A 20,656-nucleotide genomic window follows, 5' to 3' on the forward strand; every position below is an offset into this window, starting at 1 on the left:
CAATATGCTTTTAAATAGGTATATTCATATCATTAGTTTTTAATACAAATAGTATATATCTTTCTGACAGATTTGCAAGGCAAGAAGTGTTATCCAACTTAAAGATAGAATACAGTTTTCAAAAACTTTTTCTTGCCCTAATATTTATTTATATGATGCGCCGTTTTTCTCATCAAAACTTTGACAGAACCCTGGAATAACCAAGTGAAGGCCACAGTGAAACAAATAGTTGGTTTCTCTAAACAAAGATATATCCTTTAAATGTGAATTATAATACTTTATTGATGTTAGAGTCTATTATTACAGTATGCACTCATTATCAGTGTCATAACTAGGGGTGGTTGAGTGGGGCTCGTGCCCTGGGTGCCATCGGACCGGAGGCGCGGGGGCGTCCCCCCCACCGCCAACTGCTGTCCAGGACACTGGTAGTCAGTGTAGTGTGGACTGCACAGAGTGCAGTCCGCACTACACAGTAACAAACACAGCTGCTGGCTAGTACACTCGTACCACCTGGCGGCAGTGTGGTTGTTTTGGCAGCCAGCGAATGAGAGTCAGACAGACTGTCATTGGTTGGTGCGCTGCGGCCACAGCCGGAGCCGGGCTGGAGCTCACTCATGAGCTCCATCTTCAGGCTCCTGCAGTGGGTGATGGCGTCTCTCCAATAATGCAGAGCGGAACAGTCCGGGAGGATGGAGGAGCGGAAGACGGCAGCGGACGCAGAGCAGGAGTGGGGATTCAGGTAAGTGGGTTTTTTTTGTTTTTTTTACATGTTTGTCTGGCACTGCTGGGGGGGCTACTACTGGGGGGACTATATAAGGGGCACTGCATTGTGGGGACCACTACTGGGGGCACTGCATAGGGGGACTACTACTTGGGTCACTATATGAAAGGCACTACTGGGGGCACTGCATAGGGGGGACTACTACTGGGGGCACTGCATAGGGGGGACTACTACTGAGGGCACTGTATAAGGGGCACTGCAAAGGGGCACTGTATAAGGTGCACTACTGGGAGCACTGCATAGGGGGGACCACTACTGGGGGCACTGCATAGGGGGGACCACTACTGGGGGCACTGTATAAGGGGCACTACTGGGAGCCCTGTATAAGGACGACCACTACTGGGGGCCCTGTATAAGGTGCACTACTGGGAGCACTGCACAGGGGGGACCACTACTGGGGGCACTGTATATGGGGCACTACTGGGAGCACTGCATAGGGGGAACCACTACTGGGGGCACTGCATAGAGGGGACTACTACTGGGGCACTGTATAAGGGGCACTGCATAGGGGGCACCATTACTGGGGGCACTGTATAAGGGCCACTACTGGGGGCACTGCATATGGGGACCACTACTAGCGGGACTGTATAAGGGGCACTGTATAAGTGGTACTACTGGGGGCACTATAAGTGGCACTACTGGGGGCACTGCATAAGGGTGCATTACTGGGGTAACTGTATAAGGGCGCACTACTTTGGGCACTGTATAGGGGGATTACTACAGGGGGCACTGCATAAGGGACATTAAGGTGCATATGCAATAGAAAGGAATGTTCCCAGAGTGACGAGAAACAGTGGTGTGTCATGTCGCCGCGCCCCAATTTCCAAGTGGCCACGCCCCTTGTGACATGTGGCCACTCTCACTTTTTCGACACGCGCCTTAGGCGCACACCCCAGCCTGTGGGGGGGGCTCCATTTTTTAAATTGCCCTGGGCTCCAAATACCCTAGTTACGACACTGCTCATTATTCAAAACTAGGGAACACTGACAAGCAGTAGATTAAATGTCTGATTCAGAGTTAGGAGCAAATCAAAAAGGATAAAAAAAACCTGAAGGTATTTGCACCTTGGTAAAACCATGCTGCACTGCAGGTGGGGCAGAATTATAATATACAGATTTATAGTTGGGAAGGAGGATGTCCTAAATGAAATTTAAATTTCAGTTCAAAACATAGCTGCCCAGTATGTGCGAGCTACATGCAGAAGCAGATAGTATTTATCCTGCATGCAAATAAAAATGCATTTGCATCCCCTGCATTGCAACATGGTTTGTTCCAGGAGCAAATTGCTCCAATTTTGCTCCTTTTTTTCATTTGCTCTAAACTCTGAATCAGGCCCAATGTAAGTGAGCTTAACACATCCTGTAATGAAAGCATGACAATACTGGCTGACTTTTGCATGCTCATGTTTAAACAAGCGGAAAGTGCTAGGGTAACTGTAATGGTGCATACACACGGTACGATCAGTCAGCGATAACGATATCACTGACTGATCGACCTGCACCTTCCTGCAGTGCTGAATGATATCGATCATCCACCACACCACCAACCCACCAACGAAGGCCAGCGTCCCGTGATCAACGATATATAGTAACCTGGTCGATATTGACCGGGTTGGCCTGCATGCATGGTCGATGGACGATATCTTTGTTGTCCATATGTGCCCGCGCATCGCAAGTCATTGGTGAGTTGGAGGCACCGAAAAATGCCCGATATGAACGATAAGGAAATGTGAAAACAATGTTCTTTTAAATGCATCGCCATAGGCTCATTCAGAGTTTGGCAACAAACAACTCAAAAGTCATTAAGACCACATTTGTGACTTTGGCAAGTCTCTCTCCAGGAGGTGTGTGGAGAGGGAGGTGGAGGAGGGCAGGATGGGGTGCCAATAATCACATCATTGTAGCCCTGCCTCCATGCCATTTTGCCGTGATCCCTGGCTTTGCCATGCTGGGGTCGGAGCCGCAATGATGCGATTCATTCTGTGATAATACATTTCTGAAAAAGCAGTACATGAAAAGAGGTTCATACATCCAAATTGTGATCTTCTCTCTCCTTTCTGGATTGCTTTTCCCCTTCCCTAGCAATAAAGTAATGTACTTTTCTCTACTCACCAAGGCTGAAGAGAATAAGAAATTTGAGACACACGAACTCCTGTCGGTCCACCTGAAGTGAATGGAGGAGAATAACCAGCTCTTGTGCTCTGAGAACCAAGTTATTCAGTGTGGATCCCGCCTGGGTTGAGATGGATGACATTTCAATCTGAAAAAACACATGAATTGATCTTATACTGAGCCTTCCATTATAGTTGTCTGCATCACAACAGAGTGAGAGAGAATACTGGCGGTAATTTACATTTACATTATTGCCGCTGAGAGCTTGCAAGTTTCACACCTACTAATCATTCTAAATAAAAGCCTCATAATCAAATGTAGAGATTTGAAACCAAGTGGAATCTCATATTGGGGGAGATGTATCAAACTTCTGAGAGAGAAAGAGTGAGAGAGGGATAAAGTCATACTTGCCGACATTCAGCTCCCTCCTTCCAGGAAGGAGCTGAATGCCTGCACACAGTGGGGGGTGTGGCCGGGCAATGGGTACATTTGGGGGCGTGGCCGCATGATCGCGTCATCGTGGCCCCGCCCCTCCTCACAATGCCGAAAATAAAGGCATTGTGAAGCAGGGGGCGAAGCCACGATGACGCAATTCAGCGCAAATCGCGTCATTGGGCCCCCCACTGCGGGGGTTTCTAGTAGGTAGTCGGGAGGGCAGGCGGCTTGCCTGCCTTTCTGGGGGGTCGGGAGTGCCATCCGATATTCGGGAGGCTCCCAACCAAATCAGGAGGGTAGGCAAGCCTGGACAAAGTATCAACCAGTTAGCTTCTATTATTTTCAAACACAGCCTGTAAAATCACAGTTAGAAGCTGATTGGTTGATACTTTATCACTTTCCGCTTTATCTCTCTCCAAGGTTTGATTAATCTCCCCCTGTGTCTCTTGAGAAAATTCTACTTATCAATTCACTGAACAATCAGTGATTTTGGGCCGAAAGGTTTGTTTTTCTCAATCCATTATAGTTTTATGTTTAAACGGGAAAAGCAGTTGATTAAAAATTAATGATTTTTTTAAGATTATTTGAAATTTATTCTGATATTATTCTCTATCATTGAGAGCCAGAGCTGGAAAAACAACAGGGTAGACGGGGCGCTCACCCAGGGTCCCACACACACTGGGGAGCCCCCTCACATAGTTACATCACCAGCTTGGGGCACTGTGGCATAATTTGAACTGGGATTTCTGTGCGGCATAATGTGAACTGGTGGCACTACAGTGTGTTTAACTCATTTACATATTTACACATTATTCTTTTTAATAACATCACCACAACCTTAGTCCGGCCCTGTTGGGAACACTTTTCATCACGTTCTTTATCACATATTCCAGCATTTTCTTATGCCAAAAGGTAAATATAAGCTTGCATATTAACTGAGTAATATTTATAAGCTTATGTGCATTACATTTTTTGTATTTGTATTATGAAATCCATTAATGACCTAATGGCAAAGGCAAAGCATTTGCTCGGAGAAGGGCATCCCTGCATCACAGTAACATAACTGTCAGTAAATTTTTTTTTTACTAATGTATGAAATAAAAATATTGTTATATAGTTAGAGCTTAGAGGTAATATTGAAGAAACAACATCAGATGCACAGGAAGCTACAGTAAATGTCACTTAGAATTCCGATTCACATACATAATAGTGTAGGCGGCATTTTATGTGGCATGGGTATGAAATGTATATTTTATGTTTCACATCTGGAATTAATACACCCTTTTCACCTATAGTCATTTAGTTTACTAAAATTCACTGAGCAATGTCTATCAAATGAGTATTAGTGTATAAAAATGTTTCCATATATATATATATATATTAAAAAAAAAGTTTTCATAAATGTAGAAAATAAGATGTTAAATAGACTAAGGGGTCTATGTACTAAACCTTGGATAAAAATAAAGAAATAAAGTACCAACCAATCAGCTCCTAGCTGTTACTTTACAGGCTGTGTTTAAAAAATGGTAGTTAGGAGCTGATTGGTTGGTACTTTATCTCCATCCACTTTATCTCTCTCCAACGCTTAGTACATAGATCCCTAAATGTGGAAAGGTTTGAATTTTCACCATCATTATGGCACACTCAAAATTTGTTTACCGCTAGGTTCTCAGTAAAGCACAGCATCCAGAAAGGGGGTTGAGTAAAGGGAAAATTAAAGTTTAGGCTATACATGTACAACAGTATTAATTAACACTATTAAATGAGTCGCTAGTATGGCCTCTTGTGCAACTTTAATTAAATACGTTTTTTCTTTATTGTTTCCTTCTGTGCCTTGCAGGTAGTAGTTTTATTTAATCAGACAGAAGGGGAGACTTACTAATACCACTTTTATATCAAAGTTCCGGATCTGACACGGGGGTTGGAACAGGGTTCCATTCCGGACCCCTTTCAAACTGAAGCGCCGTTCACACCGGAGCTGGGTCTGCAGTGACCTGGCTCTTCCGGCGTTTGCAGTAGACGCTTGGAGATGATGGCATCTCCAAGCGCCACTGAAGCCCGCCAATCAGGCAGCATGCAGCACGATACGGGTCATTGTGACCCGGTTCGCTCCGTTTACACTGCAAAGTACCCAAGTTGGATCCCCGGGTCCTTGTACCCGGGTGGATCCATTTACACAGACAAAATTCCCGGGTTGATGCGCATCAACCCAGGATTTTTAGGTCGGTGTAAAAGGGGTATAACCTGCAGATTGATCAAGCTGCAGGTTTTCCTGTGCTCTGGTGTGTGAACTGATAAACCAAGCAATTTAATAAACACTAACCTGCTTATGAAAAAATAGGATTCTAAATACAAATGTAAAAACTGTCAAGTGCATAAGAAGAAATACGTAGTTAATATTGCCCCCTTTATATAAATAATTACTATTGTTCCCTTTATATAAAATAAATTATTATGGACTCCTTTTATACACAGAAATAATTAATATAAGATAAATATTATTGCTCCCGTAAGATAATTAATTAATATGGCAAACAGTGACCCTGCCTATAGAGTTCAGGTTGTTTGTCCAACTGAGAATTCTGGAAGTTATTGCATGATCAAAATCTATTGTCCCACATATGATGATCCACAGCAAGGGAGGAATTATACGGTGTCCAAAAAGTGTGACAATGGAGCCAAGAGTCATAGGAAGCTCTTCATTGGCGGTATTCCCCCCATACCAACCAGTGTATAACAATCCAACTGGTTAAGCAACTGGGCTATCTGTGATAAGGCATCCGCTGGTTTGTACATAACTTTGCCATACCAGAGCACCTCTACACACATATTCCCAACAAATACAACATACAGTATAAAATATAGCTAAAGGACAAAAGAATAAAGAGGAATATTCTTTATCATAAAGGAAATATAAAAATGTTAATTATAATCCTAAAAAATAATGCTAAGCATGAATGATTGGCAGGATTCATGAACAGAATAATTGCTGTCATTTCAATAAAATTTTTTAATTGTTTTAAATTAATTAGGTAACAATAAAATATAAAAACTAATTAACAAAGCCTAAAACTGTACAAGATGTGACTATAAACATCATAATAACAGTCACTTGTGTAACAAAAAGCCAGCTTATACCAGTTTTCACAGAACTTAGGGGCTAATTCAGCAGTGCACGCAAGTTCAGCAGTGAACGCAAATTCCCGATTAACAGGAATCTGCGCATGCGCAGTACCCATTCTGCAAGTGTGCAGAATTGGTCCTGCTAACACGCATGCTAGCCCTTGAATGTCTCTGCCTGATTGACTGGCAGATGCATATAAGGGGCGATGCCGGGACAGAAACGGGCCAGCCCAGAGACTGAGCGAATGTATGCAGTATCCTGGGCTCGCAAGCCAGATAGCCTGAGTAAGCTGAGGCTTCCTGGGAACGCAAATGCAGCACAGATCGCAAATGCAACAGGGGGTGCCATACACCTCCTGCTGCATTTGCATGATTGCAAGGATCGCATTGCAAAGCTGCCTATGTGCAGCTTTGCAATTATGATCCTTGCTGAATCAGACCTTAAAGGGGGGTATCCACTTAGCGATTTAACCAAGCGATTGCACGATAACGTCGTTGTGCATTCGCTTGCAAATTGCTCATGCATCGTGCATGCATTGGACATGTTTTGGTCGGAAACGACCAGCGATGCGCATACCCGCTGGTCGTTTCCGACATCTATCATCGCCTGTACATGCTGGTCAACCTGACGTTCCCATCAGGTTCAGCAATGTGCGGGGATGATGGATGTGCCTAGACTGAATGAGTGAACGTTCAGTCTAGGCACATCACTAGATCTACAAACTAGAGCACGATTGCAATGTTGTAATCGTGCTGTCGTTTCCATGTCTATTAGTGGATACGCGGCTTTAGTTTGGTCTCATCATGGGGGGTTGTTAGTAAAATGCAGACGTGTCTGACCATTTAAACATGCTGCCATACATTACCAGATTTTCACTCCAATCAGCCAGATTGGACAGATATCTGACAGATTATTGTATAGTATTAATTACATGATTGTTCTTAACTGGATATGCACATATGTATTACACCTTTCCATGTTTGTGTAGCTTGGGATACATTAATAAATCAGGAATTGTCAAGATTTTAAAAATACTCTGCTTATCCCTTTTCGGAATTAATGACTACATATATAAGAAACTTTACCCATTATTTGTGCTATTATATGACAGGAATAGATGGTATTATAAATATTGTGAAAACAAAGGCATTATCAGACTCATGCTTCTATCTAGGCCTTATTCAGAGATGGACACAAATAGCTCCTCCATTTTGGGAAACAGATCCTGGCTCCACACGGACCCCTGCAGCCTATTGGTCTGCCACGTCCAGCGCACAGTAAGTGACGTTGCAAGATGAGATATGTGCAGTGTGGCTTCTGTGCATGTGCAGCTCTCAACCATCGGAGATGTATGTGAGCATCGGAGTTCCATTCATCTCTGATTTAGTCTCTCAGTCATCACAATGTCCCTATGGAATCGGTATGTAATGCCGGCGGCTGTTTAGCCACCGGATCAAATACCGACAGCGGCAGCCAGACGGGTCGGAATCCCAACAGCATCAGCATCTACATCATCATCTACCACCCCCTAACCCTCCCTTAGGGGTGCCTAACCCTAACCTCCCCCGTTAGTGCCTAAACCAAGCCCCCCTTCCCCAGCACCCTAAACCGAACCCTGCCGGGGGGTGCCTAACCCTAAACCCCCCTAGTGGTGCCTACCCCTAACCCTCCCTTTCCCAAACCTAACCCTAACCCTCCCTGGGGGGTGCCTAAACCTAAGTCCCCCCGGCGGTCCCTAATGCTAATCCTCCCCACCCGTGGCTACACGCTAAGACACCCGGCTTACCTTCGTTCGGTAAGCCGGGTGTCGGGATTTAGTAGTGGGGCTAATGATGGGCATCGGGACTTTGACGCCTATCTTTAGTCCTGTGTTGGGATGTGGCTGTTGGGATATCGCCGCGCAGGATAGCGCCCACCGGTATCCTGACTACATACCTGTCCCTACCCTTCAGTACTGACGTACAGTATACGATATTCTGATTTTACGTCATACGTGGAACGAGAATATTCACAGAATTTGTCTGTTACTACATTTCTAGATCTGCGGTTGTGCCTTGTGACAGATTGTACCCGAAAAAGCACATTGATTGAAAACATCTGGTTGACAATAAATTTAACATAATTTTTTGGTTCAAAGTTATGGGACCCCTGTTGCAGCCTGAAATACACATACGTCAGATATATAATGTAACAACATGAGGGTATGTGCGACAATGAATGTTCTGATTTTGAAGGGATGGTGAGAAAAGGGCAAAGAATGTTAATTAAGAAACAACAAGCACGCACAGTTATTATGTGAGCTGATCCCCCATTTTTAAACCTAAGAAATGACCTATAAGTAGAAATTGGCGTTAGTAGCCTATTACTTTCAGCAGCTTGTTCTCACAGCTCCTTCTGTAAATACAGATGGGGGATGTGTCTCTACTCCTGAGAAATATGCTGCTCCTCACCACACTGTCCCCCTATTGAGGGCTGGTGAAAGCCGTGACAATGCCCTCCCTGCCTGTGTTTGTGAATACTTTGTATCTCTCTGCGAGATCATTGTTTGTCCCTTTTGTGCAACAACAATTCTGGAACCCAGCAAAAAAATAAACTAAACAAGAGGCATCTGCTTGTGTCTGGACTGTGTATCCCCAGCATGCACCCTGTCTAACATGAGAACCGCAAGTTATAACTCATCTATCAGCCCTCTTGTGCCAGAGTGCCACTTAGTCATTAAACAAGCAATTAAAAGTTGTGTATACATGTATCTCTATCAGTGTCAACATGCCTGCAGTTTGTCAGAACAAATGGAAGTTACTCCCTATATTCAATGTATTGCAATGTATTGCATTGCCAATTGCTGTATCGTATAAAGGGGAAATATGGTAAGTGTTTAAATTACGTTTAGTCCTGCATAATGATATGTTTGTAAATAATGTTTATGCATCTGTATTACACAATCTACTTACTGTACTTTACCGAATTTTATTTACCTGTAAACTAGGGGAGTAATTATGTATGTAAGAGAGATGGCCTATGAGAAATAGGCAGAGATGAATCAAACATTCTAAAGAGGGCTAATAGAGATGTTCGCCATAGCAACCAATCAGCTTCTGACTATCATTTACCAAGTACATTCTGCAAAATGGTAACTAATTGCCGATTGGCTGCTACAGACAACTTTTACACCTGTCCTTTTTAGACGGTTTAATATATCTCCCCATAATGATAGAAAAAAATTAAATACTAGAAAAATGGTGCTTACAAGTCCTTTTTCATCCTGCATACTATTTATTTTGTCACTCCACCACCCTAAATAGAACACTACTCCATATCTGTCAATGGGAAGGATTCAAATTTTTATGAAAATCATTTACTGTCTAGGTCACCCAGATGTTCTGAAGTTCAGTTTTAAACCAATCTATAAGCATGCATATTCTTATTTAATATTTATAATGTATATTAATTTATAATCAATAATAAGTTGAAAATATTATTATTTGTTTTAAAAAGAGTGTTATATTATTATTTTTAAGTGTACAGTGGACACATATATAATTTAATTATTTACAGGGGCACATATATAATTTAAAAAATTATTAGAAGGGTACATACATTATTTTAAATAAGTATGGGACACAGATATAATTTTAAATAATTACTGTTGCACATAAATTAATTAAAATTAGGGGCATGTATTTTGTATTTTAAGTATAAGGGAGCACATACAGTCAGGTGCATAAATATTGGGACATTGACAGAATTTTCAGATTTTGGCCTCTATTCACCACCACAATGGCTTTGAAATGAAACAAATAAGATGTGCTTTAACTGCAGACTTTCAGATTAATTTGAGGGTAATTACATCCAAATCAGGTGAACGGTGTAGGAATTACAACGGTTTCTATATGTGCCTTCCACTTTTTAAGGGGCCATAAGTAATGGGACAAACTAAACAACCCAAATCTAACTTTCACTTTTTAATACTTTGTTGCAAATCCTTTGCAGGTAATTACAGCCTGAAGTCTGGAACGCATAGATATCACCAGACGCTGGGTTTCATCCCTGGTGATGCTCTGCCAGGCCTCTACTGCAAATGTCTTCAGTTCCTGCTTGTTCTTGGGGCATTTTCTCTTCAGTTTTGTCTTTATCAAGTGAAATGCATGCTCAATCGGATTCAGGTCAGGGGATTGACTTGGCCATTGCATAACATTCCACTTTTTAGCCTTAAAAAACTCTTTGATTGCTTTTGCAGTATGCTTTGGGTCAATGTCCATCTGCACTGCGAAGTGCCGTCCAATGAGTTCTGAAGCATTTGACTGAATATGAGCATATAATATTGCCCGAAACACTTCAGAATTGATTCTGCTGCTTTTGTCAGCAGTCACATCATCAATCAACTGACTTTCTCCTTATGCTCATTGACTTTCTCCCTAAGCTCATTGTCTTCCTCTCTATGCTCCTTGTCTTTCTCCCTAAGCTCATGGGACCTCATTCAGAGGCAGTTGTTAGATGCAAGCGGTCGCTCTAAATGAGGGCGGCCGCTTGCATCTTGTATTGCCGCCTCTTGGTCGATCGCTAAGCTTTGGGTTACCACCCACAGCTCTAGCGACTGACCAGGGTGATGGTCGCGATTGTCAAGACCATCGCGAACATCGGGTCTTGCGACGAGACCCTAAGGTTGGGTCTCAGCACTTGCAAGCCCCAGGGAGCTTCCTGCTCTGATCGAGCAGGAAGCTCCCCACTGACATCACTGCTGATGTCAGTGGGGCCGCCCCCAAATGGCAAGCATTCCTTCGAAAACACCTCCGTTTGGCCGGCCACGCCCCCTGCCCGCCATCCAAACGGGGCAAGCTGTCACTCACCATCGACAGCTCACCCCCTTTGGTGCGAGACCCGAAGTGACGGAGCACCCGTCGCTAGCCGGGTCTCGCGCATGCGCACGTCAGAGCCGGCTCCAATGTGCGCATGCCCAGTGGGGGAACATCGACCTGGCTGCGAGCGCTCAGCGCTTGCGACAAGGTCTGAATGAACCCCCTTGTCTTTCTTCCTGTGCTCATTGTATTTCTCCCTATGCTGCTTGTCTTTCACCCTAAGATCATTGTCTTTCTCCCTAAGCTCATTGTCTTTCTCCCTATGCTGCTTGTTTTTCTCCCTATGCTCATTGTCTTTCTCCCTATGCTGCTTGTCTTTCTCCTTAAACTCATTGTCTTTCTCCCTATGCTCTTTGTCTATCTCCCTATGCTCCTTGTCTTTCTCCCTAAGCTCATTGGCCCTCATTCAAAGGCGATCTCAGGAAGCGATCTCTCTCTCTGAATGTGGGCGGCCGCTTCTTTTTTTTAGTTCGGTCTCCTGGTCATTAGCTAAGCTGCCGGTTACCATCGGGGCTTGCGACGAAACCGTAAGGTTGGGTCTCGGCAACCGCAAGCCTCAGGGAGCTTCCTGCTCTGATCGAGAAGGAAGCTCCCCACTGACATTACTGCTGATGTCAGTGCGGCCGCCTACCAAAACGGTAAGCATTCCATTAGGAACGCCTCCGTTTGTGTAGCCACCCCCCCCAGCCCTGCCTACAAAGCGGACCGAGCTGTCGAACTACATCGACAGCCGCCCCTTTTGTAGTGAGCTCCGGAGCGAGAGAGTTTCTCTCTCACTCCGGGGCTTGCGCACACGCAGAATGGCTTCTGCGCGTGCACAGGGCCTAAACATCGATCCGGTTGCGAGCGCTTAGAGCTTGCGACTGGGTCTGAATGAGGTCCCTATGCTCATTGACTTTCTCCCTATGCTCCTTGTCTTTCTTCTTATGTTGCTTGTCTTTCTCCCTATGCTAATTGTTTTTATCCCTATGCTCATTGTCTTTCTCACTAGGCTCATTGACTTTCTCCCTATGCTCATTGACTTTCTCCCTATGCTCATTGACTTTCTCCCTATGCTGCTTGTCTTTCTCCCTATGCTGCTTGTCTTTCTCCCTATGGTGCTTGTCTTTCTCCCTATGCCCATTGTGTTTCTCTCTATGCTGCTAGTTTTTCTCCCTAAGATCATTGCTTTTCTCCCTATGCCCATTGTTTTTTCTCTAAGCTCATTTTCTGTTTCCCTATGCTCATTGTTTTCTCCCTATGCTCATTGACTTTCTCCCTAAACTCATTGGCTTTCTCCCTAAGCTCATTGTCTTTTTCCCTATGCTAATAGTTTTTCTCCCTATGTTGCTTGTTTTTCTCCCTATACTCATTGACTTTCTCCCTAAGCTTATTGTCTTTCTCCCTATGCTGCTTGTTTTTCTCCCTATGCTGCTTGTTTTTCACCCTAGGCTCCTTGTTTTTCTACCTATGTTCATTGACTATCTCCCTAAACTCATTGACTTTCTCCCTATGCTCCTTGTCTTTCTCCCTAAACCTATGATCTTTCTCCCTATGCTCTTTGTCTTTCTCCCTAAAATCATTGTCTAACTCCGTAAGCTCATTGTCTTTCTCCCTATGCTCATTGTCTTTCTCATTATGCTACTTGATTTTCTCCCTATGCTCATTGTCTTTCTCCCTATGCTAATCGACTTTTTCCCTATTCTCATTGACTTTCTCTCCATGCTGCTTGTTTTTCTCCATATGCTCATTAACTTTCTCCCTAAGCTCATTGTCTTTCTCCCTATGCTGCTTTTCTTTCTCCCTAAGCTCACTGTCTTTCTCCCTATACTGCTTGTTTTCTCCCTATGCTCATTGTCTTTCTACATATGCTCATTCATTTTCTTCCTAAGCTCTTTGGCTTTCTCCATATGCTTATTGTCTTTCTCCCTATGCTGCTTGTTTTTCTCCCTATACTCATTGACCTTCTCCCTATGCCCATTGTCTTTTCTCTACGCTCATTTTCTGTCTCCTTATGCTCATTGTCTTTCTTCTTAGGCTGCTTCTTTTTCTCCCTATGCTCATTGTCTTTCTCCCTATGCTCATTGTCTTTCTCCCTATGCTCATTGTCTTTCTCCCTAAGCTCATTGACTTTCTCCCTATGCTCAGTGTCTTTCTCCCTATGCTCTTTGTCTTTCTCCCTATGCTCCTTGTCTTTCTCCCTAAGCTCATTGGCCCTCATTTAAATGCGATCTCAGGAAGCGATCTCTCTCTCTGAATGTGGGTGGTCGCTTGTTTTTTTTAGTTCGGCCTCCTGGTCATTAGCTAAGCTGTCGGTTACCATCGGGGCTTGCGACGAAACCGTAAGGTTGGGTCTCGGCAACTACAAGCCTCAGGGAGCTTCCTGCTCTGATCGAGAAGGAAGATCCCCACTGACATTACTGCTGATGTCAGTGCGGCCGCCTACCAAAACGGTAAGCATTCCATTAGGAACACCTCCGTTTGTGTAGCCACCCCCCCGCCCTGCCTACAAAGCGGACCGAGCTGTCGAACTACATCGACAGCCGCCCCTTTTGTAGTGAGCTCCGGAGCGAGAGAGTTTCTATCTCACTCCGGGATTTGCGCACTCGCAGAATGGTTTCTGCGCATGCACAGGGCCTAAACATCGACCCGGTTGCGAGCACTTAGCGCTTCCGACTGGGTCTGAATGAGGTCCCTATGCTCATTGACTTTCTCCCTATGCTCCTTGTCTTTCTTCTTATGTTGCTTGTCTTTCTCCCTATGCTAATTGTTTTTATCCCTATGCTCATTGTCTTTCTCACTAGGCTCATTGACTTTCTCCCTATGCTCATTGACTTTCTCCCTATGCTGCTTGTCTTTCTCCCTATGCTGCTTGTCTTTCTCCCTATGGTGCTTGTCTTTCTCCCTATGCCCATTTTGTTTCTCTCTATGCTGCTAGTTTTTCTCCCTATGCCCATTGTTTTTTCTCTAAGCTCATTTTCTGTTTCCCTATGCTCATTGTTTTCTCCCTATGCTCATTGACTTTCTCCCTAAACTCATTGGCTTTCTCCCTAAGCTCATTGTCTTTTTCCCTATGCTGCTTGTTTTTCTCCCTATGCTGCTTGTTTTTCACCCTAGGCTCCTTGTTTTTCTACCTATGTTCATTGACTATCTCCCTAAACTCATTGACTTTCTCCCTATGCTCCTTGTCTTTCTCCCTAAACTTATGATCTTTCTCACTATGCTCTTTGTCTTTCTCCCTAAAATCATTGTCTAACTCCGTAAGCTCATTGTCTTTCTCCCTATGCTCATTGTCTTTCTCATTATGCTACTTGATTTTCTCCCTATGCTCATTGTCTTTCTCCCTATGCTAATCGACTTTTTCCCTATTCTCATTGACTTTCTCTCCATGCTGCTTGTTTTTCTCCATATGCTCATTAACTTTCTCCCTAAGCTCATTGTCTTTCTCCCTATGCTGCTTTTCTTTCTCCCTAAGCTCACTGTCTTTCTCCCTATACTGCTTGTTTTCTCCCTGTGCTCATTGTCTTTCTACATATGCTCATTCATTTTCTTCCTAAGCTCTTTGGCTTTCTCCATATGCTTATTGTCTTTCTCCCTATGCTGCTTGTTTTTCTCCCTATACTCATTGACCTTCTCCCTATGCCCATTGTCTTTTCTCTACGCTCATTTTCTGTCTCCTTATGCTCATTGTCTTTCTTCTTAGGCTGCTTCTTTTTCTCCCTATGCTCACTGTGTTTCTGACTATGCTGCTTGTCTTTCTCCCTAAGCTCATTGTCTTTCTCACTTTGCTCATTGACTTTCTCCGTTTGCTCATTGACTTTCTCCCTATGCTCATTGTCATTCTTCCTATGCTCATTGTCTTTCTCCCTATGCTCATTGACTCTCTCCCTAAGCTTATTTTCTTTCTCCTTGTGCTCATTGACTTTCTCCCTATGCTGTTTGTCTTTCTCCCTAAGCTCATTGTCTTTCTCCTTAGGCTGCTTATTTTTCTTCCTATGCTCATTGACTTTCTCCCTAAGCTCATTGTCTTTCTCCCTAAGATCATTGTTTTTCTCCCTATGTGGCTTGTCTTTGTCCCTAAGCTCATAGGACCTCATTCAGAGGCAGTCGCAAGAAGCGATCGCTCTCTCTGAATGAATGCGGGCGCTTATTTTTTTTAGTGCGGCCTCCTGATCGCAAGCTAAGCAGTGGGTTAGCTGTGATCACCATCGCGACCATCGGGGCTTGCGACAAGACCCTAAGGTTAGGTCTGGGCACTCGCAAGCCCCAGGAAGCACCCAGCTTACATCAGTGATGTCAGTGCAGCCGTCCTCAAAATGGTAGGCATTCCTTAAGGAACACCTCCATTCTGGAAACCACCTTCCACGGCCCACCTTCAAAAAGGGGCAAGCTGTCGATCAATATCAACAGCCGCCCCTTTTGTAGCGAGCTCCGGAGTGAGAGAGCTTCTCTCTCGATCCAGGGCTTGCGCATGCGCAGGACTGCACATTGACCAGGTTGAGAGCACATCGGAGCTTGTGACCGGGTATTCATGACCCCCATTATCTTTCTCCCTAAGCCCATTGTCTTTCTCCCTATGCTCATTGAATTTCTCCATAAGCTCATTGACTTTCTCCCTATGCTCATTGACTTTCTTCCTATGCTCTTTGTTTTTCTCCCTATGCTCCTTGTATTTCTCCCTATGCTCATTGTCTTTCTCCCTATGCTCATTGACTTTCTCCCTATGCTGCTTGTCTTTCTCCCTATGCTCCTTGTCTTTCTCCCAATGCTCATTGTTTTTCTCCCTAAGCTCATTGTTTTTCTCCTTAGGCTGCTTCTTTTTCTTCCTATGTTCTTTGTGTTTCTGACTATGCTGCTTGTCTTTCTCCCTATTCTCATTGGCTTTCACCCTATGCTCCTTGTCTTTCTTCCTATGTTGCTTGTCTTTCTTCCTATGCTGCTTGTCTTTCTCCCTATGCTGCTTGTCTTTCTCCATATGCTTATTGACTTTCTCCCATTGCTGCTTATCTTTCTCTCTATGCTGCTTGTCTTTCTCCCTATGCTCCTTCTCATTCTCCCTATGCTCATTGACTTTCTACCTATGCTCATTGTCTTTCTCCCTATTCTCCTTGTCTTTCTTCCTATGATCATTGTCTTTCTCCCTATGCTCCTTGACTTTCTCCCTATGTTCATTGTCTTTCTCCCTAAGATCATTGTTTTTCTCCCTATGCCCATTGCTTTTCTCCCTATGCTGCTAGTCTTTCCCGCTAAGCTCATTGACTTTCTCTCTATGCTGCTTGTCTTTCTCCCTATGCTCATTGACTTTCTCCCTTTGCTGCTTATCTTTCTCTCTATGCTCCTTGTCTTTCTCCCTATGCTCCTTGTCTTTCTCCCTATGCTCATTGTCTTTCTCCCTATGCTCATTGTCTTTCTCCCTTTGCTGCTTATCTTTCTCTCTATGCTTCTTGTCTTTCTCCCTATGCTCATTGACTTTCTCTCTATGCTCATTGTCTTTCTCCCTATGCTACTTGTCTTTCTCCCTTTGTTGCTTATCTTTCTCTCTATGCTCCTTGTCTTTCTCCCTATGCTCATTGACTTTCTCCCTATGCTGCTTGTTTTTCTCCCTATGCTCATTGTCTTTCTCCCTATGCTCATTGTCTCTCTCCCTATTCTCATTGTCTTTCTCCGTATGCTCATTGTCTTTCTCCCTATGCTCATTGTCTTTCTCCCTAATCTCATTTACTTTCTCCCTTAGCTCATTGTTTTCCTCCTTAGGCTGTTTCTTTTTCACCCTATACTGATTGTGTTTCTGACTATGCTGCTTGTCTTTCTCCCTAAGGTGATTGACTTCCTCCCTAAACTCATTGTCTTTCTCCCTATACTCATTGTCTTTCTCCCTATGCTCATTGTCTTTCCCCCTATGCTGCTTGTCTTTCTCCCTATGCCCCTTGTCTATCTCCCTGTGCTCATTGTCTTTCTCCCTATTCTCATTTACTTTCTCCCAAAGCTCATTTACTTTCTCCCTTAGCTCATTGTTTTCCTCCTTAGGCTGCTTCTTTTTCTCCCTATGCTCATTGTCATTCTCCCTGTGCTCAATGTCTTTCTCCCTTTTCTCATTTACTTTCTCCCTAAGCTCATTGTTTTTCTCCTTAGGCTGCTTCTTTTTCTCCCTATGCTCATTGTATTTCTGACTATGCTGCTTGTCTTTCTCCCTTTGCTCATTGATTATCTCTCTTTGCTCATTGACTTTCTCCCTATGCTCATTGACTCTCTCCCTAAGCTCATTGTCTTTCTCCTTGTGCTCATTGTCTTTGTCACTATGCTGCTTGTCTTTCTCTTTTTGCTCATTGATTATCTCTCTTTGCTCATTGGCTTTCTCCCTAAGCTCATTGTCTTTCTCCTTGTGCTCATTGACATTATCCCTATGCTGTTTCTCTTTCTCCCTAAGCTCATTGTTTTTCTCCCTATGCTGCTTGTTTTTCTCCCTATGCTCATTGTCTTTCTCACTATGCTCATTGTCTCTCTCCCTATTCTCATTGTCTTTCTCACTATGGTCATTTACTTTCTCCGTAAGTGCATTGTCTTTCTCCCTAAACTCATTGTCTTTCTCCATATACTCATTGTCTTTCTCCTTATTCTCATTTACTTTCTCCCTAAGCTCATTTACTTTCTCCATTAGCTCTTTGTTTTCCTCCTTAGGCTGCTTCTTTTTCTCCCTATGCTTATTGTGTTTCTGACTATGCTTCTTGTCTTTCTCCCATTGCTCATTGACTTTCTCCCTATGTTGCTTATCTTTCTCCCTATGCTCCTTGTTTTTCTCCCTATGCTCATTGTCTTTCTCCCTATGCTGCTTATCTTTCTCCCTACGCTCCTTGTTTTTCTCCCTATGCTCATTGTCTTTCTCCCTATGCTCATTGTCTTTCTCCCTATGCTGCTTATCTTTCGCCCTATGCTCCTTGTTTTTCTCCCTATGCTCATTGTCCTTCTCCCTATGTTCATTGTCTTTCTCCCTAAGATCATTGTTTTTCTCCCTATGCCCATTGTTTTTCTCCCTATGCCCTTTGTCTTTCTCCCTATGCTCATTGACTTTCTCCCTATGCTCATTGACTTTCTACCTATGCTCCTTGACTTTCTACCTATGCTTATTGACTTGCTCCCTTTGCTGCTTATCTTTATCTCTATTCTCATTGTCTTTCTACCTATGCTCATTGACTCTTTCCCTAAGCTCATTGTCTTTCTCCCTGTGGTCATTGTCTTTGTCCCTCTGCTCATTGTCTTTCTCTCTATGCTCATTGTCTTTCTCCCTAAGATCAATGTCTTTCTCCCTATGCTGCTTGTTTTTCACCCTATGCTCATTGTCTTTCTCCCTATGCTCATTGACTCTCTCCCTAAGCTCATTGTCTTTCTCCCTAAGATCAATGTCTTTCGCCCTATGCTCCTTGTCTTTCTCCCTCTGCTCATTGTCTTTCGCTCTATGCTCATTGTCTTTCTCCCTATGCTGCTTGTTTTTCTCCCTATGCTCATTGTCTTTCTCCCTATGCTCATTGACTCTCTCCCTAAGCTCCTTGTCTTTCTCCCTGTGCTCATTTACTTTCTCCCTTAGTTTTCCTCCTTAGGCTGATTCTTTTTCTCCCTATGCTCCTTTTATTTCTCCTTACGCTCATTGACTTTCTCCCTATGCTCATTGTCTTTCTCCCTATGCTCATTGTCTTTCTCCCTGTGCTCATTTACTTTCTCCTTATGCCCATTGTCTTTTTCCCTATGCTGCTTGTCTTTCTGACCAATGCTCATTGACTTTCTCCCTATGCTCATTGTCTTTCTCCCTGTGCTCATTTACTTTCTCCTTATGCCCATTGTCTTTTTCCCTATGCTGCTTGTCTTTCTGACCAATGCTCATTGACTTTCTCCCTATGCTCATTGTCTTTCTTCCTATGCTGCTTATCTTTCTCTCTATGCTCATTGACTTTCTCCCTATGCTGCTTGTCTTTCTCCCTATGCTCATTGACTTTCTCCCTATGCTCATTGTCTTTTTACCTATGCTGTTTGTCTTTCTCCATATGCTCCTTGTTTTTCTCCCTATGCTCATTGTCTTTCTTTCTATGCTCATTGTCCTTCTCCCTATGCTCATTGACTTTCTCCCTGTGCTCATTGACTTTCTCCCTATGCTCATTGACTGTCTCCCTAAGATCATTATTTTTCTCCCTATGCTCATTGTCTTTCTCCTTAGGCTGCTCCTTTTTCTCCCTATGCTCATTGTCTTTCTCCCTATGCTCATTGACTTTCTCCCTAAGCTCATTGTCTTTCTCCCTAAGATCAATGTCTTTCTCCCTATGCTCCTTGTCTTTCTCCCTGTGCTCATTTACTTTCTCCCTTAGCTTATTGCTTTCCTCCTTAGGCTGCTTCTTTTTCTCCCTATGCTCATTGTGTTTCTGACTATGCTCCTTTTCTTTCTCCCTATGCTCATTGTCTTTCTCCCTGTGGTCATTGTCTTTGTCCCTATGCTGCTTGTCTTTCTCCCTATGCTCATTGACTTTCTCCCTATGCTGTTTGTCTTTCTCCCTAAGCTCATTGTCTTTCTCCTTAGGCTGCTTCCTTTTCTCCCTAAGCTCATTGTCTTTCTCCTTAAGATCAATGTCTTTCTCCCTACGCTCATTGTCTTTCTCCCTATGCTCATTGTTTTCCTCCTTAGGCTGCTTCTTTTTCTCCCTATGCTCATTGTGTTTCTGACTATGCTCCTTTTATTTCTCCCTATGCTCATTGTCTTTCTCCTTATGCTCATTGACTTTCTCCTTATGCTCATTGACTTTCTCCCTATGCTCATTGTCTTTCTTCCTATGCTGCTTATCTTTCTCTCTATGCTCATTGTCTTTCTCTCTATGCTCATTGACTTTCTCCCTATGCTGCTTGTCTTTCTCCCTATGCTCATTGACTTTCTCCCTATGCTCATTGTCTTTCTCCCTAAGATCATTGTCTTTTTCCCTATGCTCATTGACTTTCTCCTTAGGCTGTTTATTTTTCTCCCTATGCTCATTGTCTTTCTCCCTATGCTCATTGTCTTTCTCCCTATTCTCATTTACTTTCTCCCTAAGCTCATTGTTTTCCTCCTTAGGCTGCTTCTTTTTCTCCCTATGCTCACTGTGTTTCTGACTATGCTGCTTATTTTCTTTCTCCTTGTGCTCATTGACTTTCTCCCTATGCTGTTTGTCTTTCTCCCTAAGCTCATTGTCTTTCTCCTTAGGCTGCTTATTTTTCTTCCTATGCTCATTGACTTTCTCCCTAAGCTCATTGTCTTTCTCCCTAAGATCATTGTTTTTCTCCCTATGCGGCTTGTCTTTGTCCCTAAGCTCATAGGACCTCATTCAGAGGCAGTCGCAAGAAGCGATCGCTTTCT

At 43.5% G+C, this 20,656-nt stretch overlaps 1 protein-coding gene across 1 annotated transcript in view; it reads right to left on the reverse strand.

Moving 5' to 3' along the window:
• NR5A1 (nuclear receptor subfamily 5 group A member 1) overlaps positions 1 to 20,656 on the reverse strand; it is a 184,826-nt gene that overhangs the window by 44,882 nt on the left and 119,288 nt on the right. The window contains exon 6 of the mRNA XM_088471140.1: positions 2,893 to 3,040. Coding sequence (XP_088327266.1) covers positions 2,893 to 3,040 — 148 coding nt within the window. The remainder of the gene's footprint in view (positions 1 to 2,892; positions 3,041 to 20,656) is intronic.

Source organism: Taudactylus pleione, unplaced genomic scaffold (assembly GCF_031769625.1).
Source record: "Taudactylus pleione unplaced genomic scaffold, aTauple2 ptg000110l, whole genome shotgun sequence".
Lineage (NCBI taxonomy): Eukaryota > Metazoa > Chordata > Amphibia > Anura > Myobatrachidae > Taudactylus > Taudactylus pleione.